The sequence below is a fragment of the Electrophorus electricus genome, chromosome 12 (genome assembly GCF_013358815.1).
Source record: "Electrophorus electricus isolate fEleEle1 chromosome 12, fEleEle1.pri, whole genome shotgun sequence".
NCBI lineage: Eukaryota > Metazoa > Chordata > Actinopteri > Gymnotiformes > Gymnotidae > Electrophorus > Electrophorus electricus.
Window position 1 is genome coordinate 12,183,320 of NC_049546.1, and position 25,946 is coordinate 12,209,265.

Genomic DNA, 25,946 nt, shown 5'->3' on the forward strand with positions numbered 1-25,946 from the left:
ACGAGGTCAGAAATCTAGATTTTGCTGGCCTGTAAATCTTGCTGCGGCAAGTGCTGGAGCTTCTGAAGTCATTAGATGTTGAAGGTCTTTATTACTGGAGGTCAGATTTGACGAGGGAGCACTTGTGGGCCCGGCCACTGACGGATATTAAGCTCGGCAACATACGTGTCACCCCGAGACCCAATTGCTCTCGCTTTGACATACAGCAGGCACACAGGCAGGCCAGGGGTGCTGGCATGGCTCGGACCGGATCGCCTTGCTTGCTGCTTTGCAAATCGCTTTTTCCTGTGGCTCTCCTCAGTTCCTGCCAGCTGTAGACACCCGGCGTTCTATTACGGTGTTCATCATGTTCGGCTCAGGTCTCGAATGGGTTTTTAATCTTAATATCATTTATTAAGCGTATAATTTTGTTCTTTTTTTATTCAAATGGGAAGTCTATCAAGCATGGAAGAAGGCATAAAAGGTGTCATACATTTCTTTTTCTTTCATTTTTGTACAGCTAGGTTCACTTGTTTTTGTCGCTGTCTTCATGTTGAACTACCTTCGCCTCATTATTATATAAAATATCATCACATGCATGAGAGAATGACATGTCTAGTTTTCAGGACATTACAAAAAAAAAAAAAAATGGAAATGTTTTTGTTTTTTTCTTCTTTCAATTGCATGTGCCCCTGTTCTAAACAGAGTATTAACCAGCACAACTGGAGCAGCTGAGGTTCATTATTGTACATTTTCAGTTACTGTGTCACCTCGCTTCTGTGAAGCAAACAAATAAAACCGATGTACTGTGAAACTGATAGTGGGTCAGGACCCAGTGCCAGTGTCCACAGAGTACTAACTTTCCTGTGGTTCTACCTCAGCCGAGCCGCTGTGGTGCGGGGCCAGGTGGTGGCGGTGGATGGTACACCTCTGGTGGGGGTCAATGTAACCTTCCACCAGCACCCGGAGTACGGCTACACCATCAGCCGTCAGGATGGCAGGTACACGCAACCATGCTTGATTTTTATAATAATAATTGACTTGTGCACTTGGATATCGTGATGAAATAACTCCTTATTCTCTCTGATCCAAGGAAAAATAATGACTTTTGAGAACTGTAGTGTCAGCAGAAGAGTGTTCGCTCTTCCCCATCTTTTGACTTCTACTTGCAGTTTTGACCTGGTGATGGTGGGAGCCATTGCGGTGACCCTTGTCTTCCAACGTCCGCCCTTCCTAACGCAGAGGCGCGCTGTCTGGCTACCCTGGAACAACTTCCTGGTGCTGGACACGGTGGTCATGGCCCGGGTGGAGCTCACGTCCCCATCGTGTGACGTGAAGAACTTCGTCAGCCCCTATCCCATCATCCTCCCATCACCCCTCACCCGATATGCTGGGGAGTGTGCCCTTCGGGGACCTGTCATCCCAGAGCTGCAGGTATAAGCGAATCAGTGCCAGCAAGCCGGTTTTCAAGTTTACACTGAGCCTGAACTTTCTTTAAAGTTAGGTTTGCTCCACTTTTTATTCTTACAGTAAAGAAAGAAAGAAGGAAACTGGTATAGCTGTAGTCTAGTATTCATAGTTCAATCAAATATTTGCTCTTCGGTTCTCCAGCCAATCTGGATTCATGACAGACTTCGTTAAGATGTGATCTGCCATGGCAATGCATCAATTAACCTCGCATATAAGGTCACTTATTTGGTCACACGTTAAAAAAAAATTAATTGGCATGCAGATTGATGAGATTATATATAGAGTTGTTTACAGTGCTGAGCAATTTGAAGCAATCTGGTTGTCCTCACATGGCCCCTAATTCATTTCATGCCTTCACACTAATTATCTGGCTAAATGCTAACACAAATAAAGAGGAAAAGATGAGCTGTCAAGAGCTAGTGTTACGTCAGTTCCCCAAGATCTGTTTTACCTTGCAAAATCCTTTCATCTGGTGTGATTAGAATACCAAAATTGTCTAAAACTCCTGCTTTCTGTTCATAATCCATGCCATTGGCAGTAGATTACAGCACTCATCCTGCCAAAATAGAGCAGTCATGCTCGGTTCCAGTTTCATTCAACAGTGGGGTCCACACAGAAACCTCTTTGGCCTTCCCTGGGGCTCGTGCGACTTGTATGGGGCGGTGGTATTAGTGGTAGCGTTGGTGGGTGTGGTGGAGGGCCCACGCTTCATGCACATCTGCTGACACACCTGCCATCTCATCCGCAGGCCGTCCAGGAGGACATTGCTGTGCCAGGCAGCTTCGTGAAGCTCAGCTACCTCAGCACACGTGCCGCAGGCTACCAGTCGCTGCTGCGTGTGGCACTCACCCACAGTGCCGTGCCGCCTGGCCTCAGCAAGGTGCACGTGGTGGCCGCTGTGGAGGGGCGACGCTACCAGAAGTGGTACCCAGCTGCAGCCGGACTCGTCTACATCCTGGCCTGGAACAAGACAGACGTCTATGGACAGGAGGTCTGGGGCCTGACGGAGGCTGCCGGTAAGCCCAGGGGTTGTGATGAACTGCTGCAAGCCAGTGCTTACTCCCTCCATGAAACAAACATCCCTCAAATGCCTTAATGAAGACACGTTGTAATACCATTGAACTATAATGTGACATCTATTGTGTATGGTAGAAGCATCCGTCCTAATCTACTGATTATTCTTTTTGCAAATGATCATGGCCATCAATGTTGCAATCCTACGGCTATTTTAAAACGGCTTCAGTCTTCGGTCTTCTCAGACTTGCCAGAGCAGGCCTCTGCTCCCACATCAGGGGCAGTAGTTTTGAGCTGGCGTCAGCTGCTAATGAAGCCTATCTTTGCTCCTTAAACCAGACAGACTTCTGTTATCTTTCAGCTCCATTCTTCCGGGCCCGAGGAGTCGGGAGGCGGGGGTGAGATCCGGCATCATGATCCACAAGTGCGGGGGCTCATTTGTCATACGGCGGCTGGGCATTGTCACCCGGCCCAAAGTGCGAGCGGAAAATTGGTGTCATCGCCCTGAGTGGAGCCCCATATCCAGCTGCTGCTTCCCCAGCTCTTTAGCACGTGCTGTAATGAGCCGTGTGCAAGTGTCTTGCGTTTCGCTGGTGTTTTAAAGAGCTCTCCCCTGATTGTGGCAGTAGGCCTCGCAGGCTCAGTTGGAATGGTGGAGGGGGGGGCGCTCTTGATTGCCTGCCGCTCTGCTCATCACAGTTCTTTCATGCTTTCTCCTGAAGGATGAATTCAATATGCCGCCCTATAGCATGTAATTAACCCATCTTCTCGGCTTCAAGTTGATATTTGGGCCGGAGTGGGTGCGGCGCGAGCAGCTTGAGCCAAGCATTGCACCTCGCACTTCAATTAGTCTGAAGTCCTTCAAGGGGTTTTCTGGCGTGTTTATAGAAATCCAATATAATCCTACAGCCAAAGTTCAAGAGTGGCCTCTCCATGCCTGAGCTGGAGAGGAGTCTCTGCACCCATCACTTACTTCCCCTTGCTTTGTCATTTCCTTGCTTGCTTGCTCTTTCACTCACTCCGTCTCTCTGTCTCTCACTCCCTGTCTCCCACACTGTTATTCTCTTCATTCTTATCTGTCTTTCTCTCTTTCTTCCTGTCATTCACTCGCTTTCATTTCTCTCTTTCTCTCAAGCTCCTCTCGCTTTCTTCTGCACTGTTGTAATCTCTCTGCCCCCACTGGCCCTCAGCCCCACTTCTGGTCTCTACCACAACTTTTTTCATCTTTTTCACACCCAAACACACACACACACCCACACACACACACACACACACACGCGTGCACACATACACAGGAAACATCTTGTATAGAATGACCTAATTCTACAGAGGACATGAGCAGTGGGATGATCTCTGTAGTCATAACAGGCTTTTCAGGATTTTACAAGGTGGAAAGTCCTATTTATTTGTTATTTCCCCATATGCCCCATGTGTTTTTCATATATTTTTTAATTTGTGTTTATTTATTTAACTTTCTAATGTTGATTAATTGAGCCATATGAGGGCTGTTAAGGGCTAGTTATTCATAGTCCCTCCCCACTAGACTTTCATTCATAACAATTAGTCCTGTGGTCAAATCATTAAGAATGCATTTTATATGACCTTCCAGGAAAAGATGGCATCTGAAAAGACCTGTGGCGACTAGGGAGTGAGAGGCAGAGGCAGTGAGGTGGGAGTGGACTGGTGGCCACATTTCAACACTATGGCCGTAGCCCGCAGTTTTACTGGACACTGAAGCTCCATTAATCATAGCATTAATCACGCTGCCGTCAATACGGCCAGTGCTTGGCGAGGACAGGCGTGTGCAACGGACCTGCCGGGGGCTGGCCGCTGTGCGGGCCTGCCTGATTAAGAAACTTGATGTTTAGATGTGCCACACCGTGCTCTGAGGTGTTTCTTGCCCTGCCAGCATGGCCATCTGACACAGCCTGTGTGTGTGTCTGTGTGTGTGTCTGTGGCCATGTGCATTTGCGCAGTGTCCGTTGGATACGAGTATGAATCCTGCCCGGGCTTTGTTCTGTGGGAGAGGAGGACCGCTCTAATCCAGGGCTTTGAGATGATGGGCTCAGACTTGGGCGGCTGGACCGTGGACAAACACCACGTCCTCAACGTTCAGAGTGGTGAGAGTGGAAGGCGCCGACTCAGGCGCTGAGGGGGTGCTGTCTGGTTGCACGTCCTGCCGAGTGGCATTGCACGCGTTGGCCGCCCAGCACAATTAACGAGTTACAAGCTCCTTGAACGAATCACAGCTCTAGGGAGAGCAAAACTACTCAACTTTTTAATTAGCCTGTAGTTGTGGAATGTTATAGGAATACTATACTTACTTGTCCCTGTACACACAAAGGTGTATACATAAAGCTTAAAAATTAAATATGTACATGAATATGAAAACATCCTAATTGGCCTATCGAAAAGCTTATTGTAACTGCATGAATAATACAACCTGATAATGAAGACTAGCGAGGGAGCTGGAATGGGTTTTTGGTCTTTGCTGGGGCCCAATGGCATATAGTAAGAGGCAGATTTCGGTTGAGACAGTGGACTGAAAGTAACATCTGAGTGATTAAAGGAGAGTCCCCTGTCTTCATTTGCATGTTATTTATGCATAGTTTCATTTAGCTTATTCTTCCGCCCTGTATGACCCAAATGAGTCATCTCTAGGGTAGTCCCCCTGGCTCCCTGTGTGGTTAAATGCCTTCCATGAGGGCCAATTCACAGCTATAGTTCTCTGACCGCAGTTACTCCACCACAATGTTTAAATAACATTTCAATTTATTAGCAAATTATTCCACTTAGTTAATGAGAGACTGGGCCATTTTTCATTAGAACAACTAGAAGTAACAACATAAGCACAGTTACAACAGTGCAGGAGAGCACAGAAATATCATACAGCTCTGTCAGAATACGATGTTTGATGATAAATGCTAATAAAGTGTTAAAAGGTAAATCTGAGCAAGGATGGCTATAAAATAAGATGATATTGAAAACAAAACAAAAGAAAAACGAACAGAAAGCTAGTAACCACACAGCCATTTTGTACAGAAAAAAAATACATCACATCTCATATTTTACTGTTCCCTCTTCTAATGTTTTAGTTGACACACAGTTGTGGGGATACAAATGTACACAAATTCTGATCAGCATTCTGACAGGATTACACTGGAAAAATGTCTAGACTCAGGCACTGACAAAAGCTGTATCCCCCCCCAGGTATCTTGCACAAAGGGAACGGAGAAAACATCTTCATCTCCCAGCAACCCCCGGTCATCAGTACAGTGATGGGGAATGGATACTACCGCACCATCCCCTGCTCAGGTTGCAACGGTGTCGCCGTGGAGACCAAGCTCTTCGCCCCCGTGGCGCTGGCCTGCGGTCCCGACGGTAGCGTCTACGTGGGTGACTTCAACTTCGTGCGCAGGATCCTTCCCAGCGGCTACACCTACAACATCCTGGAGCTCAAGTAAAACAAAACACACAAAAAAGGCTTTTTTTTTCCTCCTTCCTTCTTTGATTTCCCCCGGCCCCCCCATCCGTAACGCAAGCTCTGCTGCGTTCTAAGACCATCCTTGGCCCCCGCGTTTGCTTTGACACCTCATTGTTAATTGTTAATTGTTCCTGGGAAAAAGGCAGCCTCACGTGTTTCACAGAGCTGTCAGCGTGGAGGGGAGCATGGACAAAGACAATGTGCAAATAACTCGAGATGACATTGTGGCCAAAATTATAATGACTGCAAATGTGGGAAACACAATATTAAGGGCATGTAGAAATTGCTTGGTGTAAATCACTCAGTCGTGTACTAATCCTTTAGTGTATTTTGAAATCTTAATTTGGATATTGTATATTGTTGGTGCTGTGTGAATGTGAGGGTAAACTTTGTCCTGTTCTCTCTCCTCATAACGCGTAACCATCAGGAACAGGGACACGAGACACAGGTAGGATTGCACTCCCTCCACGTTTCCCCAGTGAGGGATGAGTCAAACAGGTCACTCCTACTACATATTATACAAAATAGATGATACAAAATTACTGGTAGCTTTAGAAATATTACGTACTTGTTTACTTGATAGCATAAGCGAGACTGTATTTGCATTGGTATGAGTTTACATTTAGATTAGTTTAAACATTAGATTATTTATTCATTTAAATAATGCAATGAGAACTTTGTTTGTTACCTCTGGTAATAATAAAGTTTATTAATAAATGTTAACATAATTAATATTGCTAATATTATATTTAATATTACTAAGTAATCTCCCCACACACTATATCACGCACCCTTCAAGGCACGACACAAACCATCACCTCAGTATACTTTCCTATATTAGCAGGAGTGAAATCCCACTACCTGTCTGTACATTAGAGTCTCCAATTGTCTTCAAACTTAGACTAAAGACCCACCTCTTCAAGAAACCCTTGTATGATCCAGTCACTTCAGTGCACAAGAATAATTAACATTCCTTCACACACTTATCTATGAAGAAAAAAATAAATACTTTTACTTTCCTTGTATGGTTTCCCTTTGAGAGGGTTCTAGCTTAATAGTAACCATAGAATCAGGCCTAGTATAGTAGTATGAGGATTTCATGATGACAACTAAGTGCTATTGTAAGTCGCTTTGGACAAGAGCCTCTCCTAAATGCTGTAAATGAAAATGTAAATTATATATGGTTAGTTGTGGTATATATGTTCAGTGGTCTATGTGGTTATAGAGATAAAGGTTTTTTATGTAATGTGCAGGCTGAAGGAGGTTTTGGTATTGTACATTAATAAAATAGGCTGTGTTGCTGGTTATTTTATATGATATTTTATAAATTTTATAAGTTATTTTATTTTATAACTTTGCCTAGTTTTCACATTCAGAGTTCTTCAAAAATGTCGAAAATGTTCAGAGTTATTGAAAATGTTTAAAAGGTATGTATGGCATTAAATAATTGCAATGATTGCAGTTGCATTAAATAACTGCAGTTAATCTAATTTGTGAAGGAAGATACTACCTGCCCAGATACTACTTAGACGTTGTCCAGCTACTAAAGGCTTTGTCATTTTTCCAGTATAGACCTCATCAAGGGACTCTCCAAACTCCCCCATCACTTCCCTGTCAGCCACAGGATTAGCAAGATGTGCACTGTCAGTCAATATCCAGCTTTATTGAGTTGCATTTGAAAGCCAGAGGCAGGGTGAAGAAGATTTAAGGCTGATGCCATCTTGGAGGGGAAAAAATGTCAGGAGTGCAGCTGATATCACAGATTCAGGCTGGAATCCCACAGAATCTCTCAGAAAGTAGGCCAGTCCCCCTCGTGGCCAGCGAGAGCGGCAGACGGCCGCTGACGGCCTTGGGCCAGACGACAGCACCCGTGCGTCGCTTTACAAACCTCCGCCATTGCACAATCGTGCTCGGAACGCTGACTGGAGCAGGAGCGCGCAGCCTAATTAAGGTTCCCCAGATGAGACAGTATTTGTCGAGCCAAGTTTTTGGCTTCGATCGCCCACATTTTCTTCCTCTCTGGGGAAAAATGTGTGTGCCTGTCCGGGTCCAGCGATGCTGTCCGGTTCTGTTCCAGCCAACAGTTCCGAATGCCATGACAGGTGGTGCCAAGGGTCCATCGGGATTCTTTTACAGTCAGTTTTACACTAGGTGACTGGATACTGTCCAGGAAAGCTTTTTGAAATGTCAAGGAGATGAAGGAGGAATATTAAGCAGGCCTGTTAGAGGCATTTTCAGTGTGCAGAGTTTTTTTCTGTTTCTGTGTAGTTGCATGAGAGAAGCTTGCAGCGTGTGTTTCTTCATGCCAGAGATCAGTATGAGGGGGAAGACTTGAGACTTGCTTACTGACTTTTTCTCATGGGGAGTGTGTCATGACATCCCGCCAGTAGCACCGTCTGATATGCTGCTGAAGGTTCCGTAGTGCTCAGCTCTTTGGAAAAAGACTCACCTCTCCTGATAGTCCCCAGCTCAAGCCGCACGCCATCGGCTCAACCTGTCTGACCATTCATAGCCCACTGACTTTTCTTCCCTTTTATTCCATGTACTTTTTTATCTTTAATATAAAAAAAAAAGGAAACATTAATTATTCATGGTTATGTAGCTTTCAAAGCTTTTTGCTCCACTTGTAGAAGCCCAGAGTGCTCAGCACTGCACAGTTTTGAAACAATAAACAGGGAAAGACAATACATGTTTCCCCCACTCCAAACAGTGCTCTGGCAGTGAGAGTGTGCTCTTTTTCCTGTAGCAGATTTGAGGTTGGGGTGTTTCTTTCTCTTTCTCGCGTTCCTTTTTCTAATGAACAAAACACCTCTGAAATGGAGTCTTTTCTGTCATGCGCTACTCCCTGTGATAAATGACAGTGATGGCATTTCCCTGGGGGACTGGCCTCAGACGTGTGTAAACAAATGCATCCTCCCTGCTCTGGATGCGTTTTTAATTGTCTTGTTTATTCTTGACCATGCCATTTCGTTTGCCTGTGGTTGCTGCCATCACCTTAGAGGCTTGATAATCTAATTAGATGCTCGCTCCAGTAGCCATACAGCACAGTTAGATAGAAAACATGGAAATCCAATGAATATATAAGCAGTGACAAGTTAATTCATTTTGTGTTGACTGTGGCTGTATTTACCCCCTTTATTGAAAAGCTCTAGGAGCAAAGGGATGATTTTTAAATGAGTCTGTGAAATGACTAAATGCTCTGAGCCATCACACTGAGATGCAGTCTTCCTCTCAGTTCGAATGCACTGCTCCAGTAGAGCTAATGAAATCAGAAGAAAACCAGAATTTGCTGCTGAATATTACTGGTGTTACACTGTACCATCCAAAATATCACCTTTAAAATGTCATGGGATTAGAGATTAGTATGTGGTGAGCCCCTGTGGTCTTTGAGTGGTGTGTTAAACTAAGACCCCTAAATATTTGATCACAGGCTCTGAATTGCAAACTGGTCTGCTGATTGACGATTGATCGGCCGTAGATTTACTACCAATCCATTTTCCTCTTCTTGAGGCCAGCTGCAAACACAAGTCATGATTGAGGTGACCAGAATTGTAACCAGGAATGATTGTGCATCTACACAGCACCAGCCCGGCCCATAAATACTACCTGGCCATGGATCCCGCCAACGAGGTGCTGTACCTGTCGGACACGAGCAGCAGGAGGGTTTACCGCCTGAAGACTCTGAGCGAGCCCAAGGACCTGGCCAAGAACATGGAGGTAGTGGCTGGCACGGGGGAGCAGTGTCTGCCGTTCGACCAGAGCCACTGTGGTGAGGGCAGCAAAGCCACGGCGGCTTCGCTCAACAACCCCAGAGGTAGGCATTCTTTGCAGGCCCAGCCTGTGTTTTTCCATACACAGATGGAAGAGGCTGGTCAGGTGGCTACTTGTTCCTTATTTGTGTCAGAGATACACTGAAATGTAATAGGGTCAGATAAAAGGGCTTGGCAATCAGAATAGTGTGAAATTGTATGTGGCTTGTATGATGCTTAGCTGTTATGGACTTATTATTTTAGCTTTCCAAATACATAACAAACATTCATTTTCTGCTCCACCCTTTAGAGAAACTTTAGAGAAAGAGAAAGCCAAAGCTTAATAGAGCTTAATTAAATCTACAATTGCTAAGCACAAATTGCCATTGATTAACTAGTACTGTAGACACTGCCAGTTGATATGTACCAATGAGCTAATTACAAAGGCTCCAGAGCATTGAGGCTGAAAGGCTCTGCTTTGCAGGATTCTGATGGATCCTTCAGAAAGACATACACATATCCTGTATGACCCTTATAAGGATAATACCCTGTGCTCACAAATGCCTTATAACATTTGTGTCTTCTCTCTCCCCTCGCACTCAATATTATTTGTATTTGTGACTGCATTCTTTCCCTAGACATTGTCTGGGACATTGTTTATCAGTGTACCAAGCCATATGGTCTTTATAACAGATTTATTCCACTACATTCCCAGAGGCTCAGTGTTTCTTAGCAAGTTCTAACTTGTTGCTAGAACTGAGCAAAACTCTCAGCAATATTTTATTTGTTTAATTCTTATACATAATTTATATACATAAGGATTAAGGCCCCTCTAGTATTAGCAAAGGTATAGATAAGACCTAATTAAAGACCCTTAGGCATAGATTTGTAAGCATGGAATAAGTCAAGTCCTAAACATTATTCCCATAGACAAAAGCTATTTAGTCCCATAGCGTCATATTTGTAATACTGTCATTCTCGATAATCATGGCTCTACATATGTTTTTGAACTACCCACCTGTGAGCATTCTTTAGTGGAACATTTCAGGCATGTTGGCCGTCACTGAGGGATTCACAGCAGTGTCTCAGCTTGTCTGCCTGTCTTTTTCTTTTGATTAGTGTTTCTGCACATTCTGTGAGCTGCTGTTTCACAGAGCATTTCTTCCCATACAGCAGTGTCTGCTTTATTCACCATACAAGAGTCTTCTAGCCGGGGAATCACTGTATGTTCCAGAGCATTAAGGAAGCAAAAATAAACGAACATGACTTGTTTACAAAAGGCAAGAGTCCTTGGAAATGTTGAATGGAATCTTCTTTTCTTGAGCCAGTATTGAGAGCAACTGAGTGAAGTTTTAAACTTTAATAAAAAGAGAAGTGTGTCACAAAAAGCCTCACCCGAAACCAATCAGTCCAGCCTCTGTATGCCAGACAACCCCTCGTGTCTCCATATCGAATCCTTTTTGTTTCAAAGGGCTGGTTCCTACCATGTTAAACTTCACTCCACAGGTTCACAGACACTCCCGATGTGGTTTAGGTCCTCACCAGCTGCTGAGAGATGTGGAGAGTTCCTTTTTAAAAAAATTATTTATTTTCTTTTTCCCAAAATCATGACCCGTGCATGTTTGAAGATGCCTCCACTGTGCCTAACCTCCAAGCTCCAAGGTTAGAATGATGAATGATGTTCCACAGGAGGCTTGCCAAGCACACGCCCTGCGCTTGCAGACCCAGATTAGCCACCCAAGGAAGGACCTTTAGCACATCCTCTCTTGCGTTCAGACATGTGAGGCCTTAAAAAATTCATTACATCCATCCAGCAAGCAGTGCGAAAGTAATCAATCTTGAGGAGCCAGTAGAAAAAGGCCCTGATGCCCCACCATCAGATTTCCATATCTTACTACGTCTGTAACGAGTGGAGGATTTGGGAGAAAAATGAAAGGCTTATCTTTTAGTCTCCAGCTGTTTTTTTTTTTGTTTGTTTGTTTGTTTTTTTTTTAAGATTTAAGATTTGTTTGCTGTATGGGCATTGATCCTGCTTCCAAGTCAACCCCCCCACCCTAGCGGAGGCTACAGGGCTGCGCAGATAGTTGCGAACATTGCGCTTATCAGCCAGGATGGAGTCCACTACTGTATGCCCCCCTGATTTTCGGCGCTTCAGCACTGTGTTCATTGAGCTGTGCGGCAATTTCTCATCACATTCCTGCTCGAAGAGGTCTCGGCGGGCCCTGCTTCATTCTTGGTAGAATCGTGTAACATTCATTTTCAGGGTAGAAATTTGCCCTTGAAAACCTCGCATCTTAACGCATCATGAGGATTTGTGTTTCACTGCTGTAGCAAATGTAAAACCTGGCTTTCATTGGAACTAGTTAACGCTACAAATAATTCTAGTGGAGCTAAAAATGAGAGGGCCCATTTCTGGTTTATGTTGCAGATATTTGTGTTTTGCTTAAAAGGGATATTTGAGGTATCAAAGGAATGCAGTTAGTACTGGCCTCATCGAGGAAGCTGGGCTATTTGTGTTTCTTCATTATTTATTTGGTTTTTTTTAGATCAAACACAGTCTTTGTTGATCTGCTGCCTGCAAGGGTTGTCTTCTAGCCAAGTCCTGGGAACAATGGGTCTTAGCTGGACCCCGACCCCTTCTCCATTCAGCCCACAGTGGCCAGTGGTGCTGGTGCTTTTTGTTGGGGACATGGCCCCTCTTATCGGTAGTGGTCTGGTGTGGGATCGGCTTAGCCGACTCTGCGGAGAGCAGCATCAACCAGAGAGAGCGGGGCCCGCAGATCTGCCTTCACCCATGCCGCCAGCCTCCCTCCGCCCCAGAGATGATGGACTAATGCCTTTATCTGGTCCTAACACACAGTCACTGCGTCTTTTGCTTTCATCAGGGTCCACCGCCACCCCACCAACCACCACTTCCCCCATCCCACACCCCCAACCCAAGTTTCCTATCTCAGAGTCAATGGCATTGTGGCATTGCAACAGATGGGGAGGTGAGTTTTTAAAGCTGCATTTCTGATGCAAAAGGCAAAGTGGGTCCAAGCTGGGTAGCGAGGCAAAGCAAAGATACAGCCAAGTTCACCCAAAAAATTTGCAGGAGGGTGGAAACCATGCTATTGTCATGGGCATCAAGTCCTAAATGAATATGGCAGGTTGCATCAGGTTAGAAAGGGGGAGAAGAGGCTGAAACTAAAGTCATTTTTTGTCATCACCATCATCAGACAGGTGTACGGAAGATGAGGTGGACAGTGGATTAGCTCCAATAGCACTCACAAAATGAATCAGAAGGCAAGGTTTTCACCAACAGAAATAAAAAGTCCAACTTATGTCTGTGTAGAAGAATTTTGTATAGTCAGCTCTCCCTTGACTATTTTTGTCACACCGGACCACATTAACCTAGATGCTAGTTCAGTCCCCTGCTGTTCCACTGTGATGCGGTTTCTTCACCACGCCGCTCTAAATATGCTCTAAAAGGCTCAGTGAAGTGAGACCACAGTACAGTGGCTGGCCTCCTCCTCTAGGGCTTGAGTTGTTGTGTTTTATCGGTGTGGGTCTTGTGGGTTTATGCACATACTTACCAAATGGAAAACTGGCTAGGCATATTGAGGCATTGTTTCCCTGTCTACAAATGGAACACAAGTCATGCATGTGCCTGGAGAACACTGTCTTTGGTCCTTCGGGTGAAATGTTGCCTCTTTGTTTACAGAGGGTGACAGCTTTGAAGCAATTGTTTGGTATTTTACTGCTTTGCACTAGAGAACTGGAGAAATCTGTTTGGTCTATCAGCAGAAAGCTGAGTTGGAACAGATCAGACATTGCCAAGCGACAGTTTGCTCATAAATAATGAATCTGGAGTCAAGCTCACATTTTTTAGGCCGTTTAACACAATCCAGACCAGTGATGGATTGCGTCTCTTGCGTTGTTTGCCATTCGCTTGCTTGCCTGTGACAGAAACGTGCCAGGGAGTTTGCCCAGAAGGGATGCTTAAAGACGTCCGAATCTGAGCACATGGGTGATCTTATGAGGGATTACTTAAGGCCACTGTTTGCTAAATCAAGTGAGGGTCAATGAAGGGTGCCAGAAGGCGCTATGGCAGTGTTCTGTCACTGTCACACACAAGCCTGCCAGGCATCCCACGCCAGCATCACCTGCCAACTTGATTGACAGAACTATGACAGGATAAGACAAGAAGATGCAAGGTGGCAGGGCAGTTATTCACAGCTGCCTCCCACCATCTGCCTTGGACACCTCAAACCACCAAGAGGACCACAGTTAACAGCTACATAGCATTGGTGTGTACTGCAGCCTGGACAAGTGCAGCATTCCCAGGGTCCATATGTACATGTCACATTCCCTACCTAAGAAAAATGTATTAGGGTTTGCTAGTTCAATTTTTCTAAACATGGTTAGTTAAAATACACTAGAGCTCCGTTTTATCTTCATTAGTTTCAGTTTCAATAAACCAAACAATGCTGTTCTGAAACTGGATTGGTTTGCAATTACCCATGTTTTTTTAAGTAATTGTAATTATTTACTTTGTAGAATGTGTGTGATTCAGTTTCATGTAAATCCACACACAACAGGAAATGGTTGTTAATAGTGAAGATGTGGGATCATGTATAATGTTAATATACCTTCCTTTGTTTTTGCCGAGTGTGTGCTGAGTAGATTAGCCCTTTATAATAACACATTTGGAACATACAAATGGAGCCTTAAAATAAAGATTTCACTCATAAAACAAGCTCTTTTACTATGCTCTCAGTCTCATGAATAGAAGAATGCATCTAGCAATTAGCACAACATACACTTCCAGTCCAAGAGAACTATAAAAGGGTTTATTTAGAAATAATTTTTTTTTTAATGAAGCTTTAATGCCTTTGTACTTGCAGTTTATTTTTACAGCAGAAACTGTATTGAGACAGATCATAGGCCTTGGCATGGCACATATTTTTCTAATAGTGAAAACTTGCGGTGACTGTGATAAAAGTATTAACCTGTGGGTCTGCAGATGCCCCTGGAAAATCTTTTGACTCTTTGGTTGTTTGAAGGTGAATTTATTCATCGCTTCCAGTGACAGGCAGGAAATTGTCTGCACCCTCTCCACCATGCAGGCAAAATACACTGATAAAATTGTCGCCGCGAGATTTACCCTCCTTCATTGCTTCTTTTTTCTTCCATTTGTAACCACCTCAGACAAGATCCAATTGGCTCAGAGAAGATCCAGTTCACTCCATAAGCCCGAGCTCAGCTACGCCTGCTCTGGTTCTTAACGTTTCCTTTGCTGAGTGCGGTCACAGATGCTGTCCCCGTGCCACATTGGATCAAGATGTCTCTCATTCAGGGGCACAGGATGCGGTGTCCCTGGACAGCGGGTGGATGTTAAAGTGGTGGCTCTTTTTTATTAGTGCTACGTTTACATGGCAGAATGGTTTTGACATGTGACTAGCTCCGAGCGCGGTGAGATGGTCGCCAATGACTGCCATGCTGTCAGGCTTCTCAGGCAAATCCAGAACTTTTGCCCCAGCAGGGGATTAAATGAACACTGCTGTATTCATTTCCAAATCAGAAAATGCACAGTGTGGTAGACAGACAGAGGATAAAGAACCAGCATGTTGGCTACCTTAGTCTAGAGCTGTCATTAGTTTGGATCTGTCGCCCCCGTTCTTCAGCTGGCTGTTGCAAAGCAGCAGGAAATGACATTTCCTCCACCTTGTCTACATCCCTTTTACTTTCGGCTCATGGCTCTGGAGGTAAACTTTTTTAAGCAAGAGATCTCATCTCTATTAGCCGGAAATGCGCACAAATTTTCATCAATAAAAAGACGAAGCAAGAGCAAGTGCCTTTTTTTTCTGTGCCTTCACAGATGTACACCATAGTAACCTTGATAAAGGGAGCCTGTTTTTCAAATGACAAATTGCTTTTTTAATTGCGTTGGCTGGCTTTTTTGGTGTTCACTTTGAGCCTTGTTCTTGAAGTACAACTACAGTTCTCGTTAAATGCTTTCCTCAATATTCAAATAAGCCAAACATGCATATGTACGCTAAGTCTAGGGGCTTTTCACTGAATACTCTATGGGTGTTAAAGAGATGTTTGATGTTTCTGTCTGTGCGCCTCGTCTTTCAATGGCATCACTTCCCTTTTAATGCAGTTAATATCCCCATTAACTTTGGCCACCATTTTTGCTTCTGTACACTACAAGAACAGGAGAGTTTTCTGGAGAATTATTGGAATAGGCCTGAGTTAGAAATAAAAATCAACAAGGTTGTTACAGTGCACCTCATTTATGTAATATACAAGATCTTTAGTCATACATTTTTGAAAGCTGTTAAACTGTATTTATATTATTTATATTGTAAACTGTATTAAAAACATTCCTTTTCTGGTTCTTTTTATGTACTGCACCATATTGGGCCAAAATGTCATGGAACTGCTTTGCTGGTAGGAAGACACTCTTATTATGAGGCTGTGGCTCACGTGGATCCTACTGGTTTCACTGTTTTCAAAGCACCGTGCAATAGAACGTTTCAGCAGCATACAGCTTCTTCCAGTCACAGCCTAACTCAGAGCCTTGTCTAGGAAAATAGTGGTAAAACTCAGCGGTTAAACCATTCTTGATTTTCGTTTCACCGGAAATTTGCTGAACCACTCACTGTGAGCAATTGCATTACCTTATCTAATCACCTTTACAATCCAGCCAAAACATTCAAAATTCTTTTCTCTTGCTCTTTTTTGTTGTTGTTGTTTTGTTTTCCAGTGGGAGGTAACAGGTGAAATATGACCCAGGGAATGGCTTACGGGGTTATAATAAGCTAAAATGTTCCCCTGAAGCAGAGAAGGCGGAGACTAATGCAAAAGTTCACTTGCTCAAATCCTTTTCACACCATCTATGATCCAGCCAGCAGTTCCATCCATAGAGCCTTTCTTTAGAGCAGCAGCACGTACCTGCTAACTACACCACACAGGAGCAAAGATCTTCACATGCAGTTATCCCACACAGGCCCCTGCTTGGCACTGTGGAGGTGGCCAGCTTTAGACGTTTCACCTCTCAGCTATATTCAGAACATTCAGATGGGAACATTATACTTAGATAATAAAATAACACCTTATTATTAATTGGGGCTGCATTGATACTGAGTAATATCTGATTAAATGTCTTGAATTGTACTGCCATCCTGTGATTTAAGTAATGTGCTGCTCAGTTGCCTTTTTGAATCTTAATATTTCCACTTGTATTTACCTTTCCCTTAGTTCTGTCACAGTCTGTCTGCCAGAACACATATATAACCTGACAACACAAATAGCTAATTAAAATAATTTCTAAAATATTTGTAAGAAAAAGTATGATAGCTGTTCTACAGTTTAACTGACTGCTTGACCACTTTACCTGAATTATTGAGTGTAAGCTGTACTACGTGCACGTCGTTAAAACAAAATTAACTGTATGTTTACATGCATGTGTGTACATGCATGTGTGTGTGCATCTTTGCTGGAAAAAGGTCCAACAAAAGTAAAAGTACATTTTTTTTTTATTTTTGCTATCAAGGAAGACATTTGTACTAAAATTACGGCGGTCTTACATTACATAACTTGCACATATGCCTGAAAGTTTAAACACATCCTTCAGTGGCACCGGCATTGTGGACTATGACGTCATTATCAGTGAAGAGCTGCTGCTTCCTGTCACAGAGCTGTACGAGCGAGTGTTCCCTCAGGCCGAGCAGAACGAAGCAGCAGCACACCCCCGGAGAAGGCGGGAAAAGCCACAACATCCTGATCTCATGAGCAGCTCATGCCGTTGCTCTCAAAACATGTTACCGTGCACGCATATGCTGCGTCGTTCCTTTGCACAGCATGAAGGTTTTTTAGAAAACCTTACCATTACCAACTACGTTTAGGCCGTCGAATGAACTATATATTACAAGTATGTCTTTCGTGTGTAATTTTTTTGCAGCCAGTTTGAACAACTGCTGATCACCTCTGTGAATTCCTAATGAATACCTTAAAACAACATGAATATTTCATAGATTAATTAAGACAGTTATAAAAAGCATTCTTTCTCTATGCTTCTGCATTTGCTAGTCTTTGTTTATTATTTTTGCAGGGTAAGTAGTCATATGGGAGGAGAGAGAGAGAGAGAGAGAGAGTGCACTTGTAGCTTTGTTTGTTACATTGGCAATGTTCTGAATGTTCCTCTCTCCCTCTGCTAATTGGGTTTAGATTTGCCCAGACCCTTTGAGACCATTACATTAAAGCCAAATCTGTAGTACATGCTGCTCTCGGGGAGATCGCAAACTCGTTTTCAAACAGAAACATGAAAACAAATTATGACAGGATTTTTTTTTTTAAGTTATGGGCTGAAGGTCCTAAGAACAAAATACAGTCAGCTGCATGTTAATTCAGTGCTAGTGTGCACAGTGCTATAAATGTAGGAAATTGGTGTCGAAATTGAAAAGAAAGGGGAGAAAAAAAAGCAATCAACACAACCCAACATCATTTCCTTGGTAATTTCAAGTCGAAAATTGTTTGAGAAGTTGTCAATGACAGTTTTCAGCCCCTCCTCAGAATCCACTGCAGTTATTAGCATTGAGAAATGTGCCCAGTGGGAACAGACCCAAAAAGCAGAAAGGCTTTTAAACAACACATGGTGCGACAGATGACTGGAACACACATTACTCAAGGCATATTTTGTGATGTTGTCATTAAAAAATATGGCTGAAAAAATGCAGCTAGGGCACTGTGATTTTAAAATGGAATTTAGTTATTGAGATAAATGGTGCACTTTAAGTTTTTTGTTTTTTTTTCCAAGGGACATTTCAAACTCTAAATTTGACTGAATATGTGCTAAATGTCAATTTATGTTATCACCATAAAATCAGCATCTGAGCCCATATAGAGGTGTCAAAACAGAAGAAGTGTGCTGTGCGAGCGAGTGCTAGCTAACATGCGGGGAGGGTCTGGAGATGTTTCTGTTTGTCCTCGAGAATTCTCGACAGAGCAGGATAGAGCTCTTGGAACTGCTTCATGGCTTTTAAAGTACCGACATGATTGGAGCTTGTTAGGCCCACGTTCTACTAAAAAGCATGTGCAGCCCAAGAGAGTAGGAGCCCTTCATGATCTAAGCGTAGAAGCTTCAGAGGATACAGCCCAGTGATGCGTGTGGCCCTCACACAATTTTCTCTCCCCCTGAAGGTAAGAAGGCGATCTGTAAGCACAACAGAGGACGATTCTAGGAGCTGCAACAGCCTTCTTGTGACTGCGTACAGGCGAGGGTGCATGGCTCTTGGCAGTGAGGGGTGGTGGTGGAGGTAGGGGAGCAGAGATACAGCGAGGGGCGAGGGAGGAGAGCTGCGGGTGGTAGCCCTGGCCCCTCTCCACCGTGTAATCTGTCAGTGTCGGCCACGTGATGAAAGGTCCAGGAGGTAGTGGTGGCAGGTTCACCTTTGCCACGCAGATGCGATGCGCTGACCCTGTTGTGTCGCCTGCTGACGGGTGGAGGAATTCATTAGCTATGCTGAGAGAGGACAATCTTACTGCCAGGAAAGTCAAAAGGCTTGGGCTCAGCACCAAGCGTGTGGGGGAGGGAGGGAGGGAGGGCAGGGGGTCCCGAGATGCCCCTACATAAAGCAGCATGACGAATAGGATGCCACCACAGCCAGCTGGGCTTTCTGTCTGCAGATTGCATCACCTCTTACAGTAGCTGAACCGAGTGCGCAGAACAAGGGGAGCTCGTTTGGCCGTTGGGCTCATTCTGCCTGGGCCATGTGCAACATCGGGCATCAAGATCATAGGGCAGCACATGCCTCACTGATCGCCGCCACTTTTTGCACCAAACCCATGCCAGGCTAACGCACTCCAGCCTCATGCTGTAGCCTTAATTTTTCCGTTGTGTCATTGGAGACCAGGGGTGTCTCCTCGGGCCAGTTCACCATGAGCATGGCTCAGCTGCGGTTGTGTGAAAGGGCCTGAAGGGGCTGTCCTACATCCGGATGATTCATCACACACCCTGACCTTTCCACTACTCACACTCTGCTCTCACCGAGCAGTTCGAACTGACACAGTGTGCACAGTCATCCTGTCTTTTTCAGTCCTAATTACTCTTGCAGGCTAAGTTTTCAAGGCCCACACAACAAATCTAATCTTGTGAATGACTTATTTTCTCTCCTTTGCATTGTTAGAATTCCTCTAGTGTTCCCTGGGAAAGGAAATATAATTACATTTCTGTGGTGCTGTGGGTTTGTTAAAAAATGACAGTGGTTGAGGATGTCTATCAGAATTGGATTAAGCCCCTTCTTCACAGTTTCACATGTACATGCTAACACCCTAATCACAAACCTGCTGTCTCTCTCATTTTTGCAGGTATTGCGGTGGACAAGAGGGGCTTTGTGTACTTTGTGGATGGGACCACCATCCAGAAGATCAATGAGAGAGGGGTGCTAACAACCATCATTGGTTCCAATGGTCTGATGTCCACTCAGCCGCTCAGTTGTGATGCCCGCATGGATATCACACAGGTGCACACTCATTAATAGAACTAGACACACACTGCCCTCCACTTCCATATGCATGCTTTTTATGTGCACTTAGCTTCATGGGTTATTTTAGGACTGTTGTGTGTTTTAGTGGAACAGCGATTGTCCACACATCATAACTCACTCCAACAGTAGAATTTGCATAAGGTTTCTGATTTATATTCTGTGGTGATATATTCTGATGATTCTAGTGATTATGGGCTTACAAGAGGTTGGCACAGTGCTGTCTGTTCCAGTAATTGGTTGATTTTGCTGGGTGTTCAGCAAGAGTTTCTATATCTTATTAGAAATATAATTAATAATCTTGTAGTGTCTCAAGTAAAGACTGTGGGATCATTTTAATCCCACTCCTGGAATGGTCTTTTTTTGGATCCATATAACGATTAAACCTGAATGCTATGCTATGTTTGAATAAGATTTATATAAGGAACTGGGACCACAAGAACATTACATCTCATAGCAAATGAGAAAGTACAGTAACTGACCCATACCCATATATTCACTTTATACACAGGAGGTTGTGTTTGAGGAATGATCAAATCTGCCAGTGTTACAACAAACTTTACTGACTAATATAACGTGTACACTTTGGAATCAAAGAACAGAAAACAATTCAAAGAAAATGCCCTAGGACTGTACTTGCTCCGAGAGAATGGGAAGCGTGCCTTCTAGGAAGACGAAAGGCGGCTATACACCCTGGGGGGCACCTGTATGGGCCCAGCTGAAACGAACCCAAGATGGAGCCAGCAAGCCTGGCTCAATCCCAGCTCCATTTAGGTCCACAGGGAGGGAGGAATGGCTGGGGCTAGTCTGGCAAGTGCTGCTCCCTCTTCATGGCTCAGTTGTATGGCGGAGGATGCAGACTCCCATCCCCTATCAGCCCAGCTGTGTACAAGACCATTCAGGTTACTGGATCGCAGCAAAATGGCGAGCCATTGTCTTGTCGCTCGGCAACAGTGGCAGCAGTGGGATGTGTTTGTGGTGTGGAAGGTCCTTTTCCTGCTCTAGCTGTGCTCTTGGTTGTTGTCAGCACAGTCCAATGACATGCTCACTCTTCCAAGCTTCCTTCCACTACTAGGAAAATGAAGGTGAGAGAGAGAGAGAGAGAGAGAGAGAGAGAGAGTGAGTGACCTGAGCCTTGCCCACTTCGACCGGAAAGCTATTACCCCAGCCTTATCGTATGATGGTTAGTTTGCCTTGAGCTGCATGTCTATTAGGCAGCACCCACAGACACAGAAGTGCTGAGATGCGCTAACCTCCACAGAGGGAGCTGGTGGAGAGAGAGCCTGCAGACGTGCTCCCTCTCCTGTTACTGGAACACACTGACCCATATTTGCATCTGCTCTTCTCCCGCCCAGGGGGTGGGGCCTTGCTGACCCACCTTCCCACCCATGAAAGCTTATTACCATGGCAACCTTTCGACAGAGCTCCCGGCCGGCTGTTGTATTTTTGGAGGCTAGGAAGCAGCCCTTCATCTCTGCCTGTGATTTCATCGCAGCCATTAGCACACTTTCGAGTGACAGAGACTTACCCTGAAAGCCAAGCTTTTTCAAACATCACTTGCAGCAACTTCATTTATTTTTTTCCTGCCTCATCTCACATAGGCCTCTCTTTTTCTCTCTCTCTCTCTCTCTCTCTCTCTCTCTGTCTCTCTTCCCCCCTCATTCTATCTCTCAGGGAAAGTAAGCTGATGTGGTAATGAGTTTCTGTTGACCAAGGCATAAAAAAGACATCTTCTCTCTCTTGAAAAATTGGCCTCAGTGGAAGGCCCTGTTCTTGTCGGCATCAAAGAGTTAAGGCTCTCGCTGACCACGGCTTGTTTTCCTTGAGGCACTTCTCCGAGATGGTTGACTGAGGACGCAGCTGGAAAAAAAAAACTACTAGCCTGCAGGGGAGGGGCAGGTGGGAAGGGGTAAAGGAGAAAAGGGCTTTCCTCCACCACAATTGTGCTCTGTCAAAATTCTAATTTATTATATTTCACCTGAGGCAAGGGCGTGGTCTAGGGAACATTGAGGCAGGCAGAGGGAGGGATCAGCCTCAACCGGACACATTTCCCAGCGAGACACGCGGCCCCTGACTGCACGTCGCTCTCGGTTCTATGAAAGAAAGACAGCAAGTTCCAGGTCTGAGAATGATATATTAATAAAAAAGTCTAAAGTAATCAGTCTCACAAAATTAGCTTTAATTTTATTCTTATTTTTTTTTAATTATAAATTTGTAACCTTAATTGACAATCATGTATATTAATTTAAAATAACAAATCTTAGTGTTACGAATATTCAATCAAATCAGAAGCGTTACTACAATTTCCAACTAAAGAAAGTAATATTAATGACTTAAAATTAATTAAATTTGAAAGGGAGGGAATTATTTTTAAATATTTTGGCACCAAACAATATACACTGCCTGGCCAAAAAAAAAGGATCACCTGGATTTAACTAAGCAAATAGGTAAGAGCCTTCCATTGGATAAATACTGCATGGGTGATTATGTTTCAGTTGGCAACAAGTTATTTAACCCTAACTGATGCAGTGATTAGCTTCTTATTTGTTAAACAACCATGTGGAAAGACACATCCTGTGGTCATGGAAAAGATGTTAATCTGTTTCAGAAAGGTCAAATTATTGGCATGCATCAAGCAAAGAAAACATCTAAGGAGATTGCTGAAACTACTAAAATCGGGTTAAGAACTGTCCAGTGCATTATTGAAAAGTGGAAGGACAGTGGGGAAGAATCATCTTCAAGAAAGGAATGTGGTCGGAAAAAAATCTTGATTGATCGTGATCGGTGATCACTTAAACGTGTGGTGAAATCAAATCATAGAAAAACAACAGTAGAACTCAGGGATATGTTTAATAGTGAAAGTAAGAGCATTTCCACACACACAATGCAAAGGAAACTCAAGGGATTGAGACTAAACAGCTGTGTAGCCTTAAGAAAACCACTTTTCATTGAGGCTAACCGGCAAAAACAGCTTCAATTGGTAGGGAGCATAAAGATTGGAAGCAATGGAAGAAGGTCATGTGGTCTGATGAATCCAGATTTGCCCTGTTCCAGAGTGATGGGGCACATCAAGGTAAGAAGAGAGGTGGCTGAAGTGATGCACCCATCATGCCTAGTGCCTACCCTACAAGCCTGTGGGGGCAGTGCTATGATCTGGGGTTGCTGAAGTTGGTCACGTCTAGGTTCTGCAACATTATGTGCCCAAAGAATGAGGTCAGCTGACTACCTGAATATACTGAATGACCAGGTTATTCCAGCAATAGATTTTTTTCTTCCCTGATGGCATGGGCATATTCCAAGATGACATTGCCAAGATTCATCAGGCTCAAATTGTGAAAGAGTGGTTCAGGGAGCATGAGACATCATTTTCACACATGGTTTGGCCACCACAGAGTCCCAAGCTGAACCCCATTGAGAATCTTTGGGATGTGCTGGAGAAGATGTTGTGCAGTAGTCCAAATCTCCCATTATCAATACAGGATCTTGGGGAAAAATTAATGCAACTCTGGACAGAAATAAATGTTGTGACATTACAGAAGCGTTTGGAAATGATGCCACAGCGAATGCATCCATACTCAAAGCTAAATGCAGTCCAACAAAATATTAGTGTGTGTGACCTTTTTTTTGGCCAGGCAGTATATGATATAAAGACATAACTTTTGATGTAATTACGAACTAAATCTATAAATTACATTGGATGTTGGAAATGATGTGCAAACTCAGTATGTTAGTGGAAGGTTGGCTATGGTATTTGTACTAGTAAGTACTGCTGTGAACAAAGGTGACATCAGGTTATAAATGAAATAGTGATAGTAAGCAATGAGCACCATTCACTGTGAAGTACGCTCAGGTCTAAAATTCAGGCTGACAGTATCAGCTTCTACAAATTTGAAATAACAACAATTTTCCTTATGTGCAAATTAACACAAGAAGAAATTCATGTGAAGGTAACCTTCTTCGCTGCATGCACAAATCTCTGATTTTAGAGTGATGTGTATGCAAATAACCAATGGTATTTATGGCGTAGAATGTGCTGATATGTTTGAACTTTACAATCTTAGCGAGCTCTTTCACTGAGTTGTGCCAATGTGCTAAAGTTTAGTTTTGCATGCTGGATATTTTGCCAAAGGATTCAACATCGGAAGCATGTGACACAGATGTGGTGTTTACCAGCAGATCTGCTGCTGATGTGGGGAATAGGTGAAAAAATTCAGTCAAGATGATAATACAGAAGGAATAATTCCCTGTTTTTGATCTACAAACAAGATTCTTCCTGACAGTTTCAAGAGGCAAAGATGATCATCTTGCTTTGGTGCAGAGGCGCTTGAGGGAGCTTCTGCCATTTTAAATCTTTACAGAGATGTCTCCAGTGAAGGCTATAGTATAGATGTACTTCAGTCAGATTAAGTGAGTTTAATTTTGGTCTTACCACTCTAACAAAGTTTTCTCCCCTGCACCTAGAGCTAAATGGATAGAGCGTCTACATCCTTAGTATCCACAAATCCACAAGGAGACAAGACAGATAAAGATTTATGAGATGGTGACATGGCTGTAAATTTTAGGTTTCTACTATAGACATATTTTGACAAAAACAACATTGCTGAAAATGTATTTCTAATTAGTTTCTAATTGCCTTTATACTCGTCACTATTTTGTTATTTTTATCATAATATGCATAATGTTTCTACAAAATCTTCAATTCTACAACAAGGAACACCAATTATGTAGGATTACCTTCTTTTGTTTACAGTTAATTCATTTTACATTCTTTATCACTATTCTTCTATAAGCTGTTTTTATTTTTCAGAAATGGTTATGACTACTTAGATTTTTATTTGCTTATTTTAAATAATTAAATGATCCATTATTTCCTTTCATTTCATTTATTTACTCTCACAAGCATAGAACATGCAGGAAAAAGGGAGGAAGCAAATTCAAGTCTCTATCTGAAGAATTTAATTAAACTAATGAAACCCAACATAAAAGTGCACTAACCAGAACTAAAGAAAGTCAACATAACAGCAACAATGACTGAAATGGTCATGCACACAAAAAGGGCTTTTAAACGAAAGACCATAATAACATAAGTACACTCAGGTGCTGCAGCAAATGAGGCAAAACAGGCATCACCTGAAGGGGTGTGGCCATTAAACAAAACAGAGAGCATATGTAACAGGAAATGAAACAAATACAAAGCCACGTGCAATACCACCACCGTCTAACAGAGGCTACCAAGGAGTTGGGACTGTCACATTTACCTATTCATTTACCAATTGATTTATAACCTGTAAATGTATGAAGCCTACACAAAAAGCTATAGTTTTAACTTGATTTTAATATTTATATTCTTAGTGTGCTACAATTTAGTGTGTTATTTGGCCTATCTCTCTGTGCATGCAAAATATTTTATATTGTATAAGAAATATTAAAGAAATAATGAATAACTTTGAAACTTGGGACCTTGTTAAAGTTTGTCTGAAACCAGAAGTAGCAACACAAATCTCAAACTAATGTTCACAAATATTAGCTGATATCATACAGTTCAGCATCTCAGTGAATAGGCTAGAGGAAAAACAACAAAATGCTGTAATATACTTTTTTCTGACTGTGTAGTCTTGTGGCAAGCTTGTGGCTATAGTTGGTGTTACTCTATCAGAACTTCATTACCACTTACAGTTTAATTTGGAGAGATACATGGGGGGGGAAAATTCTTCTGAACTA

The 25,946-nt window shown here is 43.3% G+C and overlaps 1 protein-coding gene across 2 annotated transcripts in view; it reads left to right on the plus strand.

Annotated features, from left to right (window-relative positions):
• LOC113574197 (teneurin-1-like) overlaps positions 1-25,946 on the plus strand; it is a 138,287-nt gene that overhangs the window by 97,650 nt on the left and 14,691 nt on the right. For both annotated transcript variants that reach the window (XM_027004950.2, XM_035532295.1), the window contains exons 16-23: positions 861-980; positions 1,152-1,413; positions 2,198-2,465; positions 4,440-4,583; positions 5,674-5,923; positions 6,375-6,395; positions 9,529-9,761; positions 20,050-20,204. In XM_027004950.2, the coding sequence (XP_026860751.2) occupies positions 861-980; positions 1,152-1,413; positions 2,198-2,465; positions 4,440-4,583; positions 5,674-5,923; positions 6,375-6,395; positions 9,529-9,761; positions 20,050-20,204 (1,453 nt within the window). The remainder of the gene's footprint in view (positions 1-860; positions 981-1,151; positions 1,414-2,197; positions 2,466-4,439; positions 4,584-5,673; positions 5,924-6,374; positions 6,396-9,528; positions 9,762-20,049; positions 20,205-25,946) is intronic.